The sequence below is a fragment of the Gigantopelta aegis genome, chromosome 5, assembly GCF_016097555.1.
Source record: "Gigantopelta aegis isolate Gae_Host chromosome 5, Gae_host_genome, whole genome shotgun sequence".
Lineage (NCBI taxonomy): Eukaryota > Metazoa > Mollusca > Gastropoda > Neomphalida > Peltospiridae > Gigantopelta > Gigantopelta aegis.
Window position 1 is genome coordinate 25,429,182 of NC_054703.1, and position 15,622 is coordinate 25,444,803.

The 15,622-nt window shown below is 36.9% G+C and overlaps 1 protein-coding gene across 1 annotated transcript in view; it reads left to right on the top strand.

Moving 5' to 3' along the window:
• The first annotated feature begins 5,478 nt into the window (after window positions 1-5,478).
• Window positions 5,479-15,622, top strand: part of LOC121373738 (neuronal acetylcholine receptor subunit alpha-10-like) — a 47,445-nt gene continuing 37,301 nt past the window's right edge. Inside the window, exon 1 of the mRNA XM_041500493.1 lies at window positions 5,479-5,611. Within this exon, the coding sequence (XP_041356427.1) occupies window positions 5,560-5,611 (52 nt within the window). The 5' untranslated portion in view covers window positions 5,479-5,559. The remainder of the gene's footprint in view (window positions 5,612-15,622) is intronic.

Here is a 15,622-nt window from a genome sequence, read left to right on the forward strand (position 1 = left end):
CTGGAAAGTCGAAGTTGGGGTGTTACGGGTTTTTTATTGTTGATTTTGTATAAGGATGTTATTATCCTAGAAGATATTTCTGGCTAGAGCGAGAAATAGCCCAATAGATGGGGATCGATCCTAGAGCGGCCGCGCATCAAGCGAGCGCTTTACCACTGGCTACGTCCCGCCCTTTTAAACTATAATGCATAATCGTCGCAAAATGCAAGCGATTGGCGGGGGATGGAGGGGAGGTATATATCAATTTGCCTTAAATACGAAACTAACAGACATTCTAACTCTGTACTCTATTCGTTTCTTACTTTGTTTTTCAGGAATACAAAATCTCTATCTGCCATATACATAATTACGAAACTAACAGACATTCTAACTCTGTATGGTATTCGTTTCTCGCTTTGTTTTTCGGGAATATAAAATACTCTATCTGCCATATAAATAAATACGAAACTAATAGACATTCTGACTCTGTATGGTATTCGTTTCTCACTTTGTTTTTCAGGAATATAAAATACTCTCTATGTCATATAGATAAATACGAAACTAACAGAAATTCTAACTCTGTACTGTATTCGTTTTTCACTTTGTTTTTCAGGGATGCGAAATGTTCTATCTGTCATATAGATAAATACGAAACTAACAGACATTCTAACTCTGTACTGTATTCTTGTTTGTCTTTTTATTTTCCAGGGATGCAAAATACGAAACTAAAACACATGACTCTATGCACTATACACCGAGGCTGCACTTCAACTAACAAGCGTGTATTTACGAAACTAACGCTGTCCTAAATATATGCTGTAACGCTGAAAAACAAATGTCTAGAGACACGAAAAGGGAATTAATTCACATAATCAGGTGAGAAACTCTTCAGTCTTATAAGACTAGGAAAGTGACCGACAAAGATTTCTTTTCACGATATTGCTAAAACGTGTACGTAATTAGAAGTCATTACAGACTAACATTTTCTCATCTGGACTAGATAAATGTCAGCGAATGTTACATAGTGCATATTACCATGAGGAGAAAACAAAAGTTGAAAGTAATTAGTTTAACGAAACGAAAAAAAACCCATAGTATTGTCAGGTGCGTATGCGGGGGGGTGGGGGTGTCAGTTAGCTGTCTCTTCATTTTTTTTTTAGCTTTTATTTAATGAACAAAAGGTTGTTTTGATTATCGACACCACTAGAGCACATTGATTTATTTACCATCAGCTATTGGATGTCAACATTTGGTAACTATGACATATAGTCGTATTCCCCACCCCCACCCCCACCCCAAGGCACATTTTATTTGTTCTAATGTATTTTCCGGAGGAGCATGGCCCGACCCTCCTGTTAACTTTTACTCCCCCACCACTGCACAAAAAACATACGAAAAACCCCCCCCCCCCCCCCCCCCCCCCGAGTGAGAAATGTGAATTTATCAACAATGTCGTAAGCAATGCTGTCCGGACTTTGCAAATTGACACTGGCCTCGGTGGCGTCGTGGTTAGGCCATCGGTCTACACACTGGTAGTCGAGGCATGGGATTTTTAATCCAGATACCGACTCCAAACCCTGAGTGAGTGCTCCGCAAGGCTCAGTGGGTAGGTGTAAACCACTTGCACCGACCAGTGATCCATAACTGGTTCAACAAAGGCCATGGTTTGTGCTGTCCTGCCTGTGGGAAGCGCAAATAAATAATCCCTAAGTATACTAAGACGAATTTGTTTTTTTAGCAATTTGGTACTACTGTACGTTCATTGATGTGACTGGTTAAGCACTTCATTTTGACAATTTTTGTATTGTCGTGTCATGTCATGTCATAGGGTTTAACGTGCACATTCAGAAAAAGCTGTTGTAGTGCACGCCTGTCCTGGGCGCAGGTGCCGGCCTCGTCCGGCTCCTCCGTCCATAACAGGAAAAGGGTTGGGGTGGGTAGAAGAGGGGACTAACCGCGCATGTGCAAGGGAGCACCAGCAGCCCGACCGGAATTGGTAGCGGGCGGGGGCAATGTTGGTTGTTGTTGTTGTTTTTTTGTGTTGTTTTGGGGGATTTCGTTTTTTTTGCGTGGATGTATTGAAAAGTTCATGTTACTTATTCTCACAAATGATGCGTCAATTAAATCCAGTCTGAATTTCACTGTGAAAGCCACAGGTTATCAATTATTTAAGCACATTTACCAAATTGCTAAACTTTTTTCTCTCAGCATAATATTATAGGATCTCGGAATCGTTGTAATTTACTATGTAACGTTAAAAGTAATATTTGTGTTTGTTGTAACTAAAATGTATATAATTTATCAGAAATGCCATAGGTTTATCTTGTCAATGGAATACGTTCGAGATAAAATAGTATTCTCATTGCAGACTTTCGTCTTTATATGTTTAGTCCCCGAATAAGAATACGTTCGAGATAAAATAGTATTCTCATTGCAGACTTTCATCTTTATACATTTAGTCCTCGAATAAGAATACGTTCGAGATAAAATAGTATTCTCATGCAGACTTTCGTCTTTATACATTTAGTCCTCGAATAAGAATACGTTCGAGATAAAATAGTATTCTCATTGCAGACTTTCGTCTTTATACGTTTAGTCCCCGAATAAGAATACGTTCGAGATAAAATAGTATTCTCATTGCAGACTTTCGTCTTTATATATTTAGTCCCCGAATAAGAATACGTTCGAGATAAAATAGTATTCTCATTGCAGACTTTCGTCTTTATATATTTAGTGGGGTGGGACGTAGCCCAGTGGTAAAGCGTTCGCTTGTTTCTCGTTCTAGCCAGTGCTCCACAACTGGTATATCAAAGGCCGTGGGATTTATGTACTATCCTGTCTGTGGGATGGTGCATATAAAAGATCCCTTGCTGCTAATCGAAAAGAGTAGCCCATTTAGTGGCGACAGCGGTTTTCCTCTTTCAATATCTGTGTGGTCCTAAACCATATGTCTGACGCCATATAACCGTAAATAAAATGTGTTGAGTGCGTCGTTAAATAAAAACATTTCATTCCTTTATGTATTTTGTCCACGAATAAGAATAAACACAACGTTATTATCATTGTAGATTGACGCCTACGAAGAAATGAAGAATTGAAGTTTACGAAAAAAGATACGCTAGGAAAAGTGGTTTTATTGTGAATAGCAATCCATGATTCTAAGGATAAAATGATAATATTATTACCAATGCAAGCTAAAGTCCACAAATAAAGATACACTGAGGACATTATTGCAAGAATGAAGTTCAAGAATAATAAAAAATAAAATAGAAATCCACGGAACATAAATGACAATGAACGGTTGTCATTGGATACGGAAGTTTACGGATTTAAGAATAAATAACGAATATGACCATCTCGTTATATTGAAGTCTTTCAATAAGCATTCACAGATAACACTATTATCACTATACACTGACGTTCGCTGATGACGAAAGAAATGTTATTGGCTTAGTGTGTATTGAATTCCGTGAATATTGAAAACAGGACATAATCCTTACTGTCTGTTGAAGTGTACGAATAATGGATACAAAATGTTATTTTTACTGCCTATTGAAGTCCAAAAAAAAAATGAACACAGAACATTATTCATATTGCGTATTGAATTCAACGAATAATAAACACAAGCCATTATTATTCTTTCTGCGTATTGAATTTCACGAATAATGAACACATGACATTATTATTCCTACTACGAATTGAAATTCACGAATAATGAACTCATGCCATTATGCTTACTGTGTATTAAACCCGCAAGTTAAGAACACAGAACATAATTCTTATAATATATTGAATTCCACAAAAATGTAAACATTATTTTCCTGTATATTGAAATACACGAATAACGAACACAAAATAGTGTTGTCGTGTACACTGAATTCCACAAATAATAAGCACAGAACATTTGTTTTACTGTGCATTGAAGTTCAAAAATACATAATGTTCTGTATACTGAAATTCAAATAATTAGAAATTCAGAACAGTATGTTGATTGTAAATTGAAGTCCATGTATAAGGAACACGGAACATTATTACTGATGTGTATTGACGTCCATGAATGAATAAGGAAAAGAGAACATTATTATTGCTGTGTATTGACGTCCATGAATGAATAAGGAACACAGAACATTATTATAGCTGTGTATTGACGTCCATGAATGAATAAGGGACACAGAACATTATTATAGCTGTGTATTGACGTCCGTGAATGAACAAGGAACACATAACATTATTATAGCTGTGTACTGACGTCCATGAATTAATAAGGAACACAGAACATTATTATAGGTGTGTATTGACGTCCATGAATGAACAAGGAACACAGAACATTGTTATTATTACAGTTGTGTACTAACGTCCGTGAATGAATAAGGAACACCGAACATTATTATAGCTGTGTATTGACGTCCATGAATGAATAAGGAACACAGAACATTATTATAGCTGTGTATTGACGTCGATGAATGAATAAGGAACACAGAACATTACTATAATTGTGTGTTGACGTCGATGAATGAATAAGGAGCACAGAACATTATTATAGCTGTGTATTGACGTCGTTGAATGAATAAGGAACACCGAACTATATTATAGCTGTGTATTGACGTCCATGAATGAATAAGGAACACAGAACATTATTATAGCTGTGTATTGACGTCCATGAATGAATAAGGAACACCGAACATTATTAAAGCTGTGTATTGACGTCCATGAATGAATAAGGAACACCGAACATTATTATAGCTGTGTATTGACGTCCATGAATGAATAAGGAACACCGAACATTATTATAGCTGTGTATTGACGTCCATGAATGAATAAGGAACACATAACATTATTATAGCTGTGTATTGATGTCGATGAATGAATAAGGAACACCGAACATTATTATAGCTGTGTATTGACGTCCATGAATGAATGAATAAGGAACACCGAACATTATTATAGCTGTGTATTGACGTCTATGAATGAATAAGGAACACCGAACATTATTATAGCTGTGTATTGACGTCCATGAATGAATAAGGAACACATAACATTATTATAGCTGTGTATTGACGTCGATGAATGAATAAGGAACACCGAACATTATTATAGCTGTGTATTGACGTCCATGAATAAATGAATAAGGAACACCGAACATTATTATAGCTGTGTATTGACGTCCATGAATGAATGAATAAGGAGCACCGAACATTATTATAGCTGTGTATTGACGTCCATGAATGAATAAGGAACACCGAACATTATTATAGCTGTGTATTGACGTCGATGAATGAATAAGGAACACAGAACATTACTATAATTGTATGTTGACGTCGATGAATGAATAAGGAGCACAGAACATTATTATAGCTGTGTACTGATGTCGATGAATGAATAAGGAACACAGAACATTATTAGAGCTGTGTATTGGTGTCCGTGAATAATAAAAAGGAAAACAGTATGTTTGTTGTATGGTCAAGTCCATGAACAAGGAGACACGGAAACGAGTATGATCGCTTTAAACTGATGTTCACGAATTAGCATAAGCGGAAATAAAGTTTAGCCGTCTGCTTTGGACTCCGTGATAAGGATAAGATGTGTTATACTTTGATTCTGCAACTAACGCTGTTTCTGGGCGCCGTGAAAGGTAAGATTATGTTGATCTTGTTAATGGTGGTAGCGATTTTTTGTTTTTTTGTTATTTGGGTAGGGTTTTTTCGGGAGTTTTGTTGGTGTTTTTTCGGGGGTTGGTGGTTCTGTTGTTATAGATGCTGTTACATCAGGGAACATTTTCCATTGTTCTTTTGCAGGTATCTCAACACTTTTGTTGATGTGTTTGTTTCGTTTGTTGTTTGTTTTGGGGCTGTTGTTTTACACAGATGGTGGTATGTACTACCCGGTCTGTGGGATGGTGCATATAAAAGATCGCTTGCTACTAATGGAAAATGTAGTGGGTTTCCTCTCTAAGACTGTATGTCAGAATGACCAAATGTTTGACATCCAATAGTCGATGATTAATAAATCAATGTGCTCCAATGATGTCGTTAGACAAAACACACAAGTCTCCGCTGGACCATGCTTCTGCCACGACCAGGAGCTTGTTCCAGGGCAGAAGGGAATATTTTGAAGGGAGCAATTTTTACCTATTGTTGCGTTGTGGTTTGTTGTGTGTTGTGCTGTGTTGTGTTGTGTTGTGCTGTGCTGTGCTGTTATATATGGGGATATTTTATCTTTGGAGATTGTGATAAATGTTCTCCTATGGATAGATTAAGAAGGATGTACTGTCCTGGGCAGTGGCAATTATATATCTATGGACATGACAAAACACAGAAGTTCTTCATTTCAGCAGTCACGACGTTGTCAAAACTTCCCTTGGACGTTTGACTCTGTTTTGTACATTGATACGAGTTTGATTTAGTTGTGTTGTAATTTTTGTGAATTCCTATAGAGGAACGTCTATTATTTTGACAATTAAAGTGTGTTATTTATTGGTGTTGGTTGTGTGTTTGTTGCTATTGTTGTTTGTGTGGGACTTTTTTGTTTAGTGTTGGGTGGTGCTTTCTTTTCGTTTGGTTTTGTGTTTTGTGTGTGTGTGTGTGTGTGTGTGTGTGTGTGTGTGTGTGTGTGCGTGTGTGTATGTGTGTGTGGGTATGTGTGTGTGGGTATGTATGTGTATGTGTGTGTAATGTATGTGTCTGTGTGTGTATGTGTGTGCATGTGTGTGTGTGTGTGTGTGTGTGTATGTGTATGACACATATACGTAAATATATAATTGTGTGTGTGTCTGTATGTATGTATTGATGTATGTATGTATCTGTGTATGTGTCGGTGTGTGTGTCTCTGTGTGTATGACATATATACATACATATATAACTGTGTATGTGTCTGTGTGTATATGTGTGTGTGTATGTCTCTTCGTGTTTGTATGTGTATGTGTCTGTGCGTATGTGAGTGTGTGTGTATGTATGTATGTGTCGGTGTGTATGTCGGTGTGTATGTCTGTGTGTGCGTGTGTGTATGTATGTGTGTGTGCGTGCGTGTGTGTATGTGTTTGTGTATGTGCGTGTGCGTGTGTATATGTGCGTGTGTGTGTTTGTGTGTGTGTGTGACATGCACATACATATATAATTGTGTGTGTATCTATGCATGTGTGTGCGTGTATGTGTCGGTGTGTATATATGTGCGTGTTGTATGTGTTTGTGTGTGGTGTGTGTGTGGTGTATGTGTGTGTGTGTGTGTGTGTGTGTACATGTATCTGTGTGTATGTATATATGTATGTGTGTCGGGGGTGTGTGTGTGTGTGTGTGTGTGTGTGTGTGTGTGTGTGTGTGTGTGTGTGTGTGTGTGTACGTGTACGTGTGTGTATACGAGTACGTGTGTGTGTCTATGTATTCGTGTACGCGTGTATTTTTACAAATGTAACCAACGTTTACCACTGCGCCTTGTCAAACTCGACAAGCAGTCGGGTCGGACTTCAAGTTCATTAAAGGATATTCACTTGTCAAGGCTTGACGTTTGCCGCAGGATCAAGAGACGTTTGATCAATACTGTCGCATTAACGTTCTTTGTACCCGCATAAAAGACACTTACGGACACGTGACGTAATATGCACCGACTAGGATTTCCTTTCTCCATGGCCGGCGTGCATCGCGTTGTTATTTATTTATTTCTTGAGAAAAAAAAAGAAGATATCTTTTGAGCTTTTAATAAAAGAGAAAAAGAAGCATTTCTCGAGATTTTAGTGTGTCAAGTGTGCTTTTTCTGTACCTAATGGACTCTTTTACAGTTGGCGTAGTAATGTGTAGTTTACGTCCTTCTTTTATGTTTACTTCACTTAAGAGTAATTTTTTATGTATGTTTTTCTATTATAAAAAGAAAGAGTTTGTAGTAAGTTAAGGGGACGTTAATGTACTTAGTGGTCTCTGTTAGATTTAGGGTACTAATGTGTGTTTTGCGTCATTAATTTTGGGTTTTTTCTTTTATTATTTTTGTTATTTTGTTAATTAAAATATTGTTTGTCTTTTAAATAACAAAAACACATGCATACAACACACATACACATTAACATACAACACACACATACACACACACATACAACACATACACATATACCACATCACAAACACACACACACACACACAAACACAAACACACATACACAAACACAAACACAAACACAAACACACATACACAAACACAAACACACAAATACAAAGAACACATATATACACACACACAAACACAAACATACACAACATACATACACAACACACACACAAACACACATACACACACACAACACACATACATACACAAGCGCAGCTACACATACATAAACACATACACAAACACACTCACAAACACAAACACACCCACAATTTGTCACACACCCACAAACACATACAAACACACACACACACACACACACACTGTCACACACATACTTTGTCAAACACACACCCCACACACACACTAACAAACACACACACACACTCTAACACAAACACTCACACAATCACACACACACACACACTCTAACACAAACACACACACACACACACACACAGACACACACAAACAAACACACATACATATGAACTGATGATGGAGATGATGCGGATAGTGTTGATGATGATGATGATGGTGGTGATGATGATGGTGATGATGTTGATGATGATGATGATGATGGTGGTGATGATGATGATGATGATGATGGTGGTGGTGATGATGATGGTGGTGATGACTATTATGAGACGACGATATCTTAATTTATCCTATACCTTACTCATAATATCCATGCCATATATCCATTTGATATTTGCCATTATTAATTCGGTTAATAATGTTTTTTGTCAATGGGTCATTTGTTTACAGCCAAGAACATCTTTATACCTGAGCATAACGTTTTGATGTTATAATACATTCGTGTCCATTAAGATACCATTTATTTTGTGAAATAACTCAATTGTGATATTTGTTAAAAATATATAAACGTAAATCTTGTTTTAAAATATATGTAGTTTACAATTTTCTGTTATGGCTATTGCTATGGCTATACATATACCTTTATCCTTAAAAATGTATGTAAATGTTCATTTGTGATTACTTTAAAAACAAAAACTCGTTGTAAGGTAAATGGTATCTAACGGCCACTTGTGTATTATTCCCTATAGGTTGCATAGTACCAAAGAAGAGAGTTCTCTGGAATGACTATATTTAAATAACCTGATTTCTGCTGTAATTTTAACATACTTCTTAGGTTGGTGAATTATGTTTTAGGCAAATATGGAATTTTTAACAATTGTTTTTGTGAGTTTGGCAAAAACATTAAAATCTACAGAAGTGGGTTCTGTGTAGCCATTTTGCATTCTCTTCTTTATTTGTACACAAATATAAGCTTGGCAATGATAACTTCAGGTCATTTTATTAAATCTTGTCCATATATTCAGTGAATTTTCTATAGTAAAGGGTATTTGAAGTATATACCAAGTACAAAAGCAATTTTGAAACATTTGTTAATGTGTTAGTATTATCTTCCATTATTACCACACCTGTAAAGCTATATTTTCCAATATTACTATGTAAATGATTTGTTACATTACAGATTGTAGTAATGCATACAATATAAATATTATATTCAGTAAAAACAGAAAATAATTAAAGAAATATGACTTTCGCACACTTTTGATGCTTTGAATGTGCTTTTCTTATGACAAATAAAAAATAAAAATGTAAAACCCTAATGATAACTCTAGATATGATACATGTCTGTAAACACCAATCACTGGAGATTATTAATAAAATATCAACAGGTATATTGGTAGCTGTCAGTGGATTTAATAATGCATATATAAAAACCAACTAGGCTGACGGGTTTGAAAATATTGCATTCAGTGACTTGACATCCAAGCATATTCCATACCTTGGGTGTTTACCCCACCATGATGTATACCACATAAATTTACTACTATTTGTGGATGCAGTGGTGTGCATTTCAGATGCTACATGTAATATGCTTTTTTTCTAGTGGAGTTCATATCATATGCCCATTAAAGTCTTTCAAAACACAGGGTCACTGCAATAAATGAGATTTAAGGTAATTATTTATTGGAAATGAGAGACTCTGACTATGCATGCACACACTACGTATACAACTAAGTATACACAACCAACCATGTATCTTCAAGAGTAGTATTTTTATTTATTATTTGTTTTAAGTATGATACATTGCATTTGTATACAACTTTGCATAACACTGATGCTTCCTGAGGTGTACATTAAATCAGGTTGCACTGTAGGAACAACACTTTCAATTATGTTGTCACATCATATCAGACACAGAAGATCCTGATAGTCATGAAAACACCCAATTGGACACTTTTTGAAAAATATTGTTTTCTGGTATAGGTTGCATAAGAGAGTTCCGTGTCAAAGTTCGACACGCATCGTCAAATATGTACGGAGTAAAAGCAGCTGTGGGTGTGATTGGTAGTAATATGTGACATTGATTATTTGTGCAAATAGTATTATCCATTGACAATAAATAAATACACTTTTATGTGTCATACAGTTGTTATGCAGTATATACCAGAGGTTGAAACTAATGCGGGGTACCCCCCAAAATGGAAGTGCAATTTTCAGCAAAAATGATGGTTGCTATTAAACACATTAATTAAATCTCTTAAATGATACGTAACCCCCCATTTTCTTGCAGGTAGATTAGATGTGAGGTGCCACACTTTCTATTGCTGTACTTACTGGGTGTGTTGAAACGCTGCTTATATCAGTTTTATTAGTAAACGTTAACATTATCGGCAATAGGAATTGATTTGGTCTATTAGAACCTATAGACCACATATACTATGTATATATCACAAAGGTTAATGGACGGGACACAACATATGATAAACTACCTTCATCACCGATTAGCAACGAGGGCTCTTTTACATTCAGGTTCTCGGAATTAACCACAGACTCAATAGACCTAGGTGGTGTCGTGGTTAAGCCATCGAACATAAGGCTGGTAGGTACAGGGTTCGCAGCCCGGTACCTGCTCCCACACAGAGCGAATTTTAACGACTCAGTGGGTAGGTGTAAGACCACTACACCCTCTCCCCTCTCTCTCTCTCTCTCTCTCTCTCTCTCTCTCTCTCTCTATATATATATATATATATATATATATATATATATATCACTAACAACTAACAACTAACCCACTGCCATGGACAGACAGCCCATACAGCTGAGGTGGGGGCCCAGGACAGCGTGCATACATTTTATAATAGATCTACGTGGCGGGGTTGTTTTTTTCAGCCGGGGGGTGGGATCCGTTAAACTGGACCACCACCCCCCACCCCCACCCCATTATCCGCCCCTACAGTCTTACGCTGGCTTTGTTTCTGTCACGTTTTACAGTGCATTTGCCTAATAAAACACTCAGCGTCTCCATTATGGCTAACCGCACGTTTCGGCTCCTGGAAGGTAATTGAGAAATTATCCCGACTTAATGAGAGGGCCTCTAAAGTATCTCGAAGGTCAATTCGGTAATGAGCAGACGCGGACACGGGTCACGTCTGACCAGTAAGGCGTCAAATACGCATGTTCAGAATTCAAGATGGCCGCCGTGATTGGCAGGTCAGGAACCCAATTGAGTTATCTCTTGAGGTACTCTGTCTGTCTGTATCTAGTAAGTATGTAGCTTTTAATACTGCCCAAACCTTGTTTATTGCCCGGACTTCTTTTGGATGTAGTCACGTTAATACAGTAACAGTATCCGTAGGAGATATCGCTTCTTATAATATTGATTGGTCAAATTTTAATCACAAGACAATGTTTTGTTACGTCACTGTGTTTGTTTTAGCGCTAAACCTACCATTAGTGACGTCACGCCACTGCCTTTCTGCTAGTTAACGGTCTACCGCTGACATTCAATCCACATTACTGACATTGTTTACAACTATCGCAAATGAAAAGAATGATAATGGATGATAAAAAGAATACCCCCTCGTGTCTTGTGATATCATAATTTATCAGCACTCGTTGATAAAAGTATAACATCCTCGGCAAGTTTCGGATTTCATACTTTTATCAACTCTTGCTAATAAATTATGATATCACAAGACACTCGGGGAGTATCCTCTGTATATATATACATACATACATAACCTGCAACAAAATGAAATCACATACCATTTAAGTTATTCGATTAACGTTTTTATTAGCAACTCTCATTTGTTGGGGTACCCTGCACTAGTTTCAATCTCTGGTGTATACTGCATAATACTTGTATGACAAATAAAAGTGTATTTATTTATTAGTAAATGGATAATAGTATTTTCACAAAGAATCAATTGTCACATATTATTATTATTACCAATCAGAGCCGCAGTTGTTTTTACTCCGTAAATAGTTGGCACAATGCATTACATAAGGCAGCATACAGTTATCTTCCCACTTAGTTGACCCAAATACGGAAATATATCCGCACGAATAGTCTGCTGTTTGACAGTTTTGTAGCGGCAACTACTAGACTGAAGTTGATACGGGATAGCATGTAGTTTGCCAGTGGCGGATCCAGAAAGTCCATTTGGGAGGCCCAGTGACATGAGGCGGAATGCCAATGGAACTTTGGGGGAGTTTTGGAGGAGATCGTAAAAAAATGAAAATTAATATATAATAAAATTATAACTGTCGCAAAATTTAGGTGGGCCGCGATGGGTTGAACACTTTCTCGAGCACCCACAGGCATTCAACTGTATATATATATATATATATATATATATATATATATATATATATATATATATATATATATATATATATATATATATATATATATATATATATATATATATATATATATATATATATATATATATATAATGTTGTCCTCAAGCAGAAAAATCTCCATGGGCCTATAGATATTAATAAAGGCGCCACATAGCCACTAACGCTATATAGAACCATATAGCTTAAATAATTGTGGTTATTAGCCGTAAACCAAGTTTACATCGAATCGACCATTGAATACGCCCATTAGGTCATTTTCTATGACGCAAATCTTGCCATAGTTGTAAATTTCAGTTAGTTCCAACGCTCAAGACTCATCCTCCCCCCCCCCCCCTTCCACACCTCCTCCACACCTTCTACCTCCTTTTAATAATTTTTCTAAAATGTTATAATTTTTCTGAAAAGCTATCATATCTGTAAAAGCTTTTAACCAGGATAAAAACAAAAAAAATAAAGAAAAGAAAAATCGACAGTCAAAACTCTCGAAAACTCATCATGTCTACGCACCCGTGGGAATTATCCAATCACATCGTGTTTAAGCACATCTTCGGCGAAGTTGTCAATAGAGACCAACGCGATTATCCAATCAAATGTTTCGTGTTATCGCTGCGCAAATTGACTTGATAGGGTGGTCATAAAAGACGACAACGAAGAACCGCTCATCGTATCGGGTTACACCGGGGGCGAGAGTCTAAATGGCCGAATGTCAGAGCATAATACTGACCGGTCAATAACTGCCATTCTCCGAAAGATATGAAAGTGGAAGAGGTAAAATGAGCCTAAAGGGGGGGACCGCAAAGTGCTTGTTGTCGGGTTCGATCAAGCGAAAGGAGAGAAGTGAGAAGGCCATCACTCAATCAGAATGGGTCATTTCATGTCATATCAAGCATTAACTTGAATACGTGATCATGGTTCGCGTTTAAATTCAGAACACACGCGATATTCAGAAGGCGGACATAAAGGTTACACACCATCATTCGGGTTGTGCGTGTGTTGTTTATTTGTTTGTTTTTTCTTTTGTTTTCTTCTCTTTTGTTTTCTTTCTTTCTTTTTTTTTTCTTTCTTTTTTTCTTTCTTTTTTGTTGTTTCTTTAAAGGCATACTGTCACGGATTTAAGGACCTTATTTCTCTAAAAATGGATAATAAATAAAAATTACATGAATTGTTGGAAACCAAATCTAGCTATCACCTTAACTGAACCATGATGGGTGAAATCCATATCAACCCTCTCGTCAATTATGGACCATTGCCATAATTCAATGATTTTTACAAAATATCATTAATAAATGGAGTATAGTGGTTATGAAGATGATTGAATAAAGTACATTTAGGGACAAATCAAATTATTTTTGTTCAGCTAATACTCTGTTAGACCATTAAATAGGTCAGTGGTCTGTGACAATATGCCTTTAATGAGTAACGTAAAGTGTGTTTTATTTAACGACGCCACTAGAGCACATTGATTTTTTTATCTTATCATCGGCTGTGCGATTTTCTGTTTAAAGACACCTCAGCACATTTTAAACTAAGTTTATTTGATGTCTGATATATTGTTATTTTAACACATTGTTGGAGAGAGAAGAAACACGCTGAAAAGCAACAACAGGTCGTTAACATGCACTGTATATATGTAAACCACTGCACCAGCCTCGGTGGTGTCGTGGTTAAGCCATCGGACATAAGGCTGGTAAGTACTTGGTTCGCATCCCGGTACCGGCTCCCACCCAGAGCCAGTTCTAACGACTCAATGGGTAGGTGTAAAACCACCACACCGACTTCTCTCTCTCTCTCACTCACCAGTAACAACTAACATACTGTCCTGGACAGACAGCCCAGCAATCTAATTAAAATTAGCTCCACAATTACATGTGGATCTAACACCAGCCAGTTGGAGCTCATGTCCACCAATCAAAACCTTACTTGCAGAATCCTGCCAGTGATTTAAAAATAATTTGAAAACATTCCGAATTATACGGCATGTTTCGTGTGAATTATGAATGCCTTAAAACATGTTTTATTTTATAAAATAAATAATTTGTAATGTAAAACTGAAGACTGATTTAGTTGGGGGTTTTTATAAATAAATAAATAATTTTTAATGTAAAACTGAAGACTGATAACCCACCCCGTACGTATTGGTATGGTGCGCTGTACTGCGGCCACTAAAATAGACTCGTCCGATATTTTTCGAATTTGTATGCTCCCAAATAACGTTATAAAAGGCGAAGTGTGATTGGTCAATATTTAAATTATTATTTACAGACGAAATGTTACCTGGACATTGGGGACTACGCAGTGTTGTTAGTTTTAAATCACTGGCAGGATTCTGCAAGTAAGGTTTTGATTGGTGGACATGAGCTCCAACTGGCTGGTGTTAGATCCACATGTAATTGTGGAGCTAATTTTAATTAGATTGACAGCCCAGAAATTAAGGTGTGTCCCCAGAACAGCATGAATGAATCTTAATTGGATATAAGCACGAATATGAGTTGAAATGAATGAACAAAAGAAAGGTTACACACCACCATTGACCTTTTAAATGTAAACAGTTTTAAGCTAGGGTTATTATATTGTTATTTTGACACATTGTCTCGAGTGAGAGAATAAAAAAAAAAACACCGACAACTTTTACTGAAACAAAATATATTTAACATGCACTTTATATATACACCACTGCACCATCGGATATAAGGCTGGTAGGTACAGGGTTCGTATCCAGGTACCGGCTCACACCCAGAGTGAGGTTTAACGACTCAATGGGTAGGCGTAAGACAAGAATACCGACGTCTCTCTCACTAACCAACTAACAACTAACCCACTGTACTGGACAGACAGCCCAGATAGCTACGGTGTGTGCCCAGGACAGCGT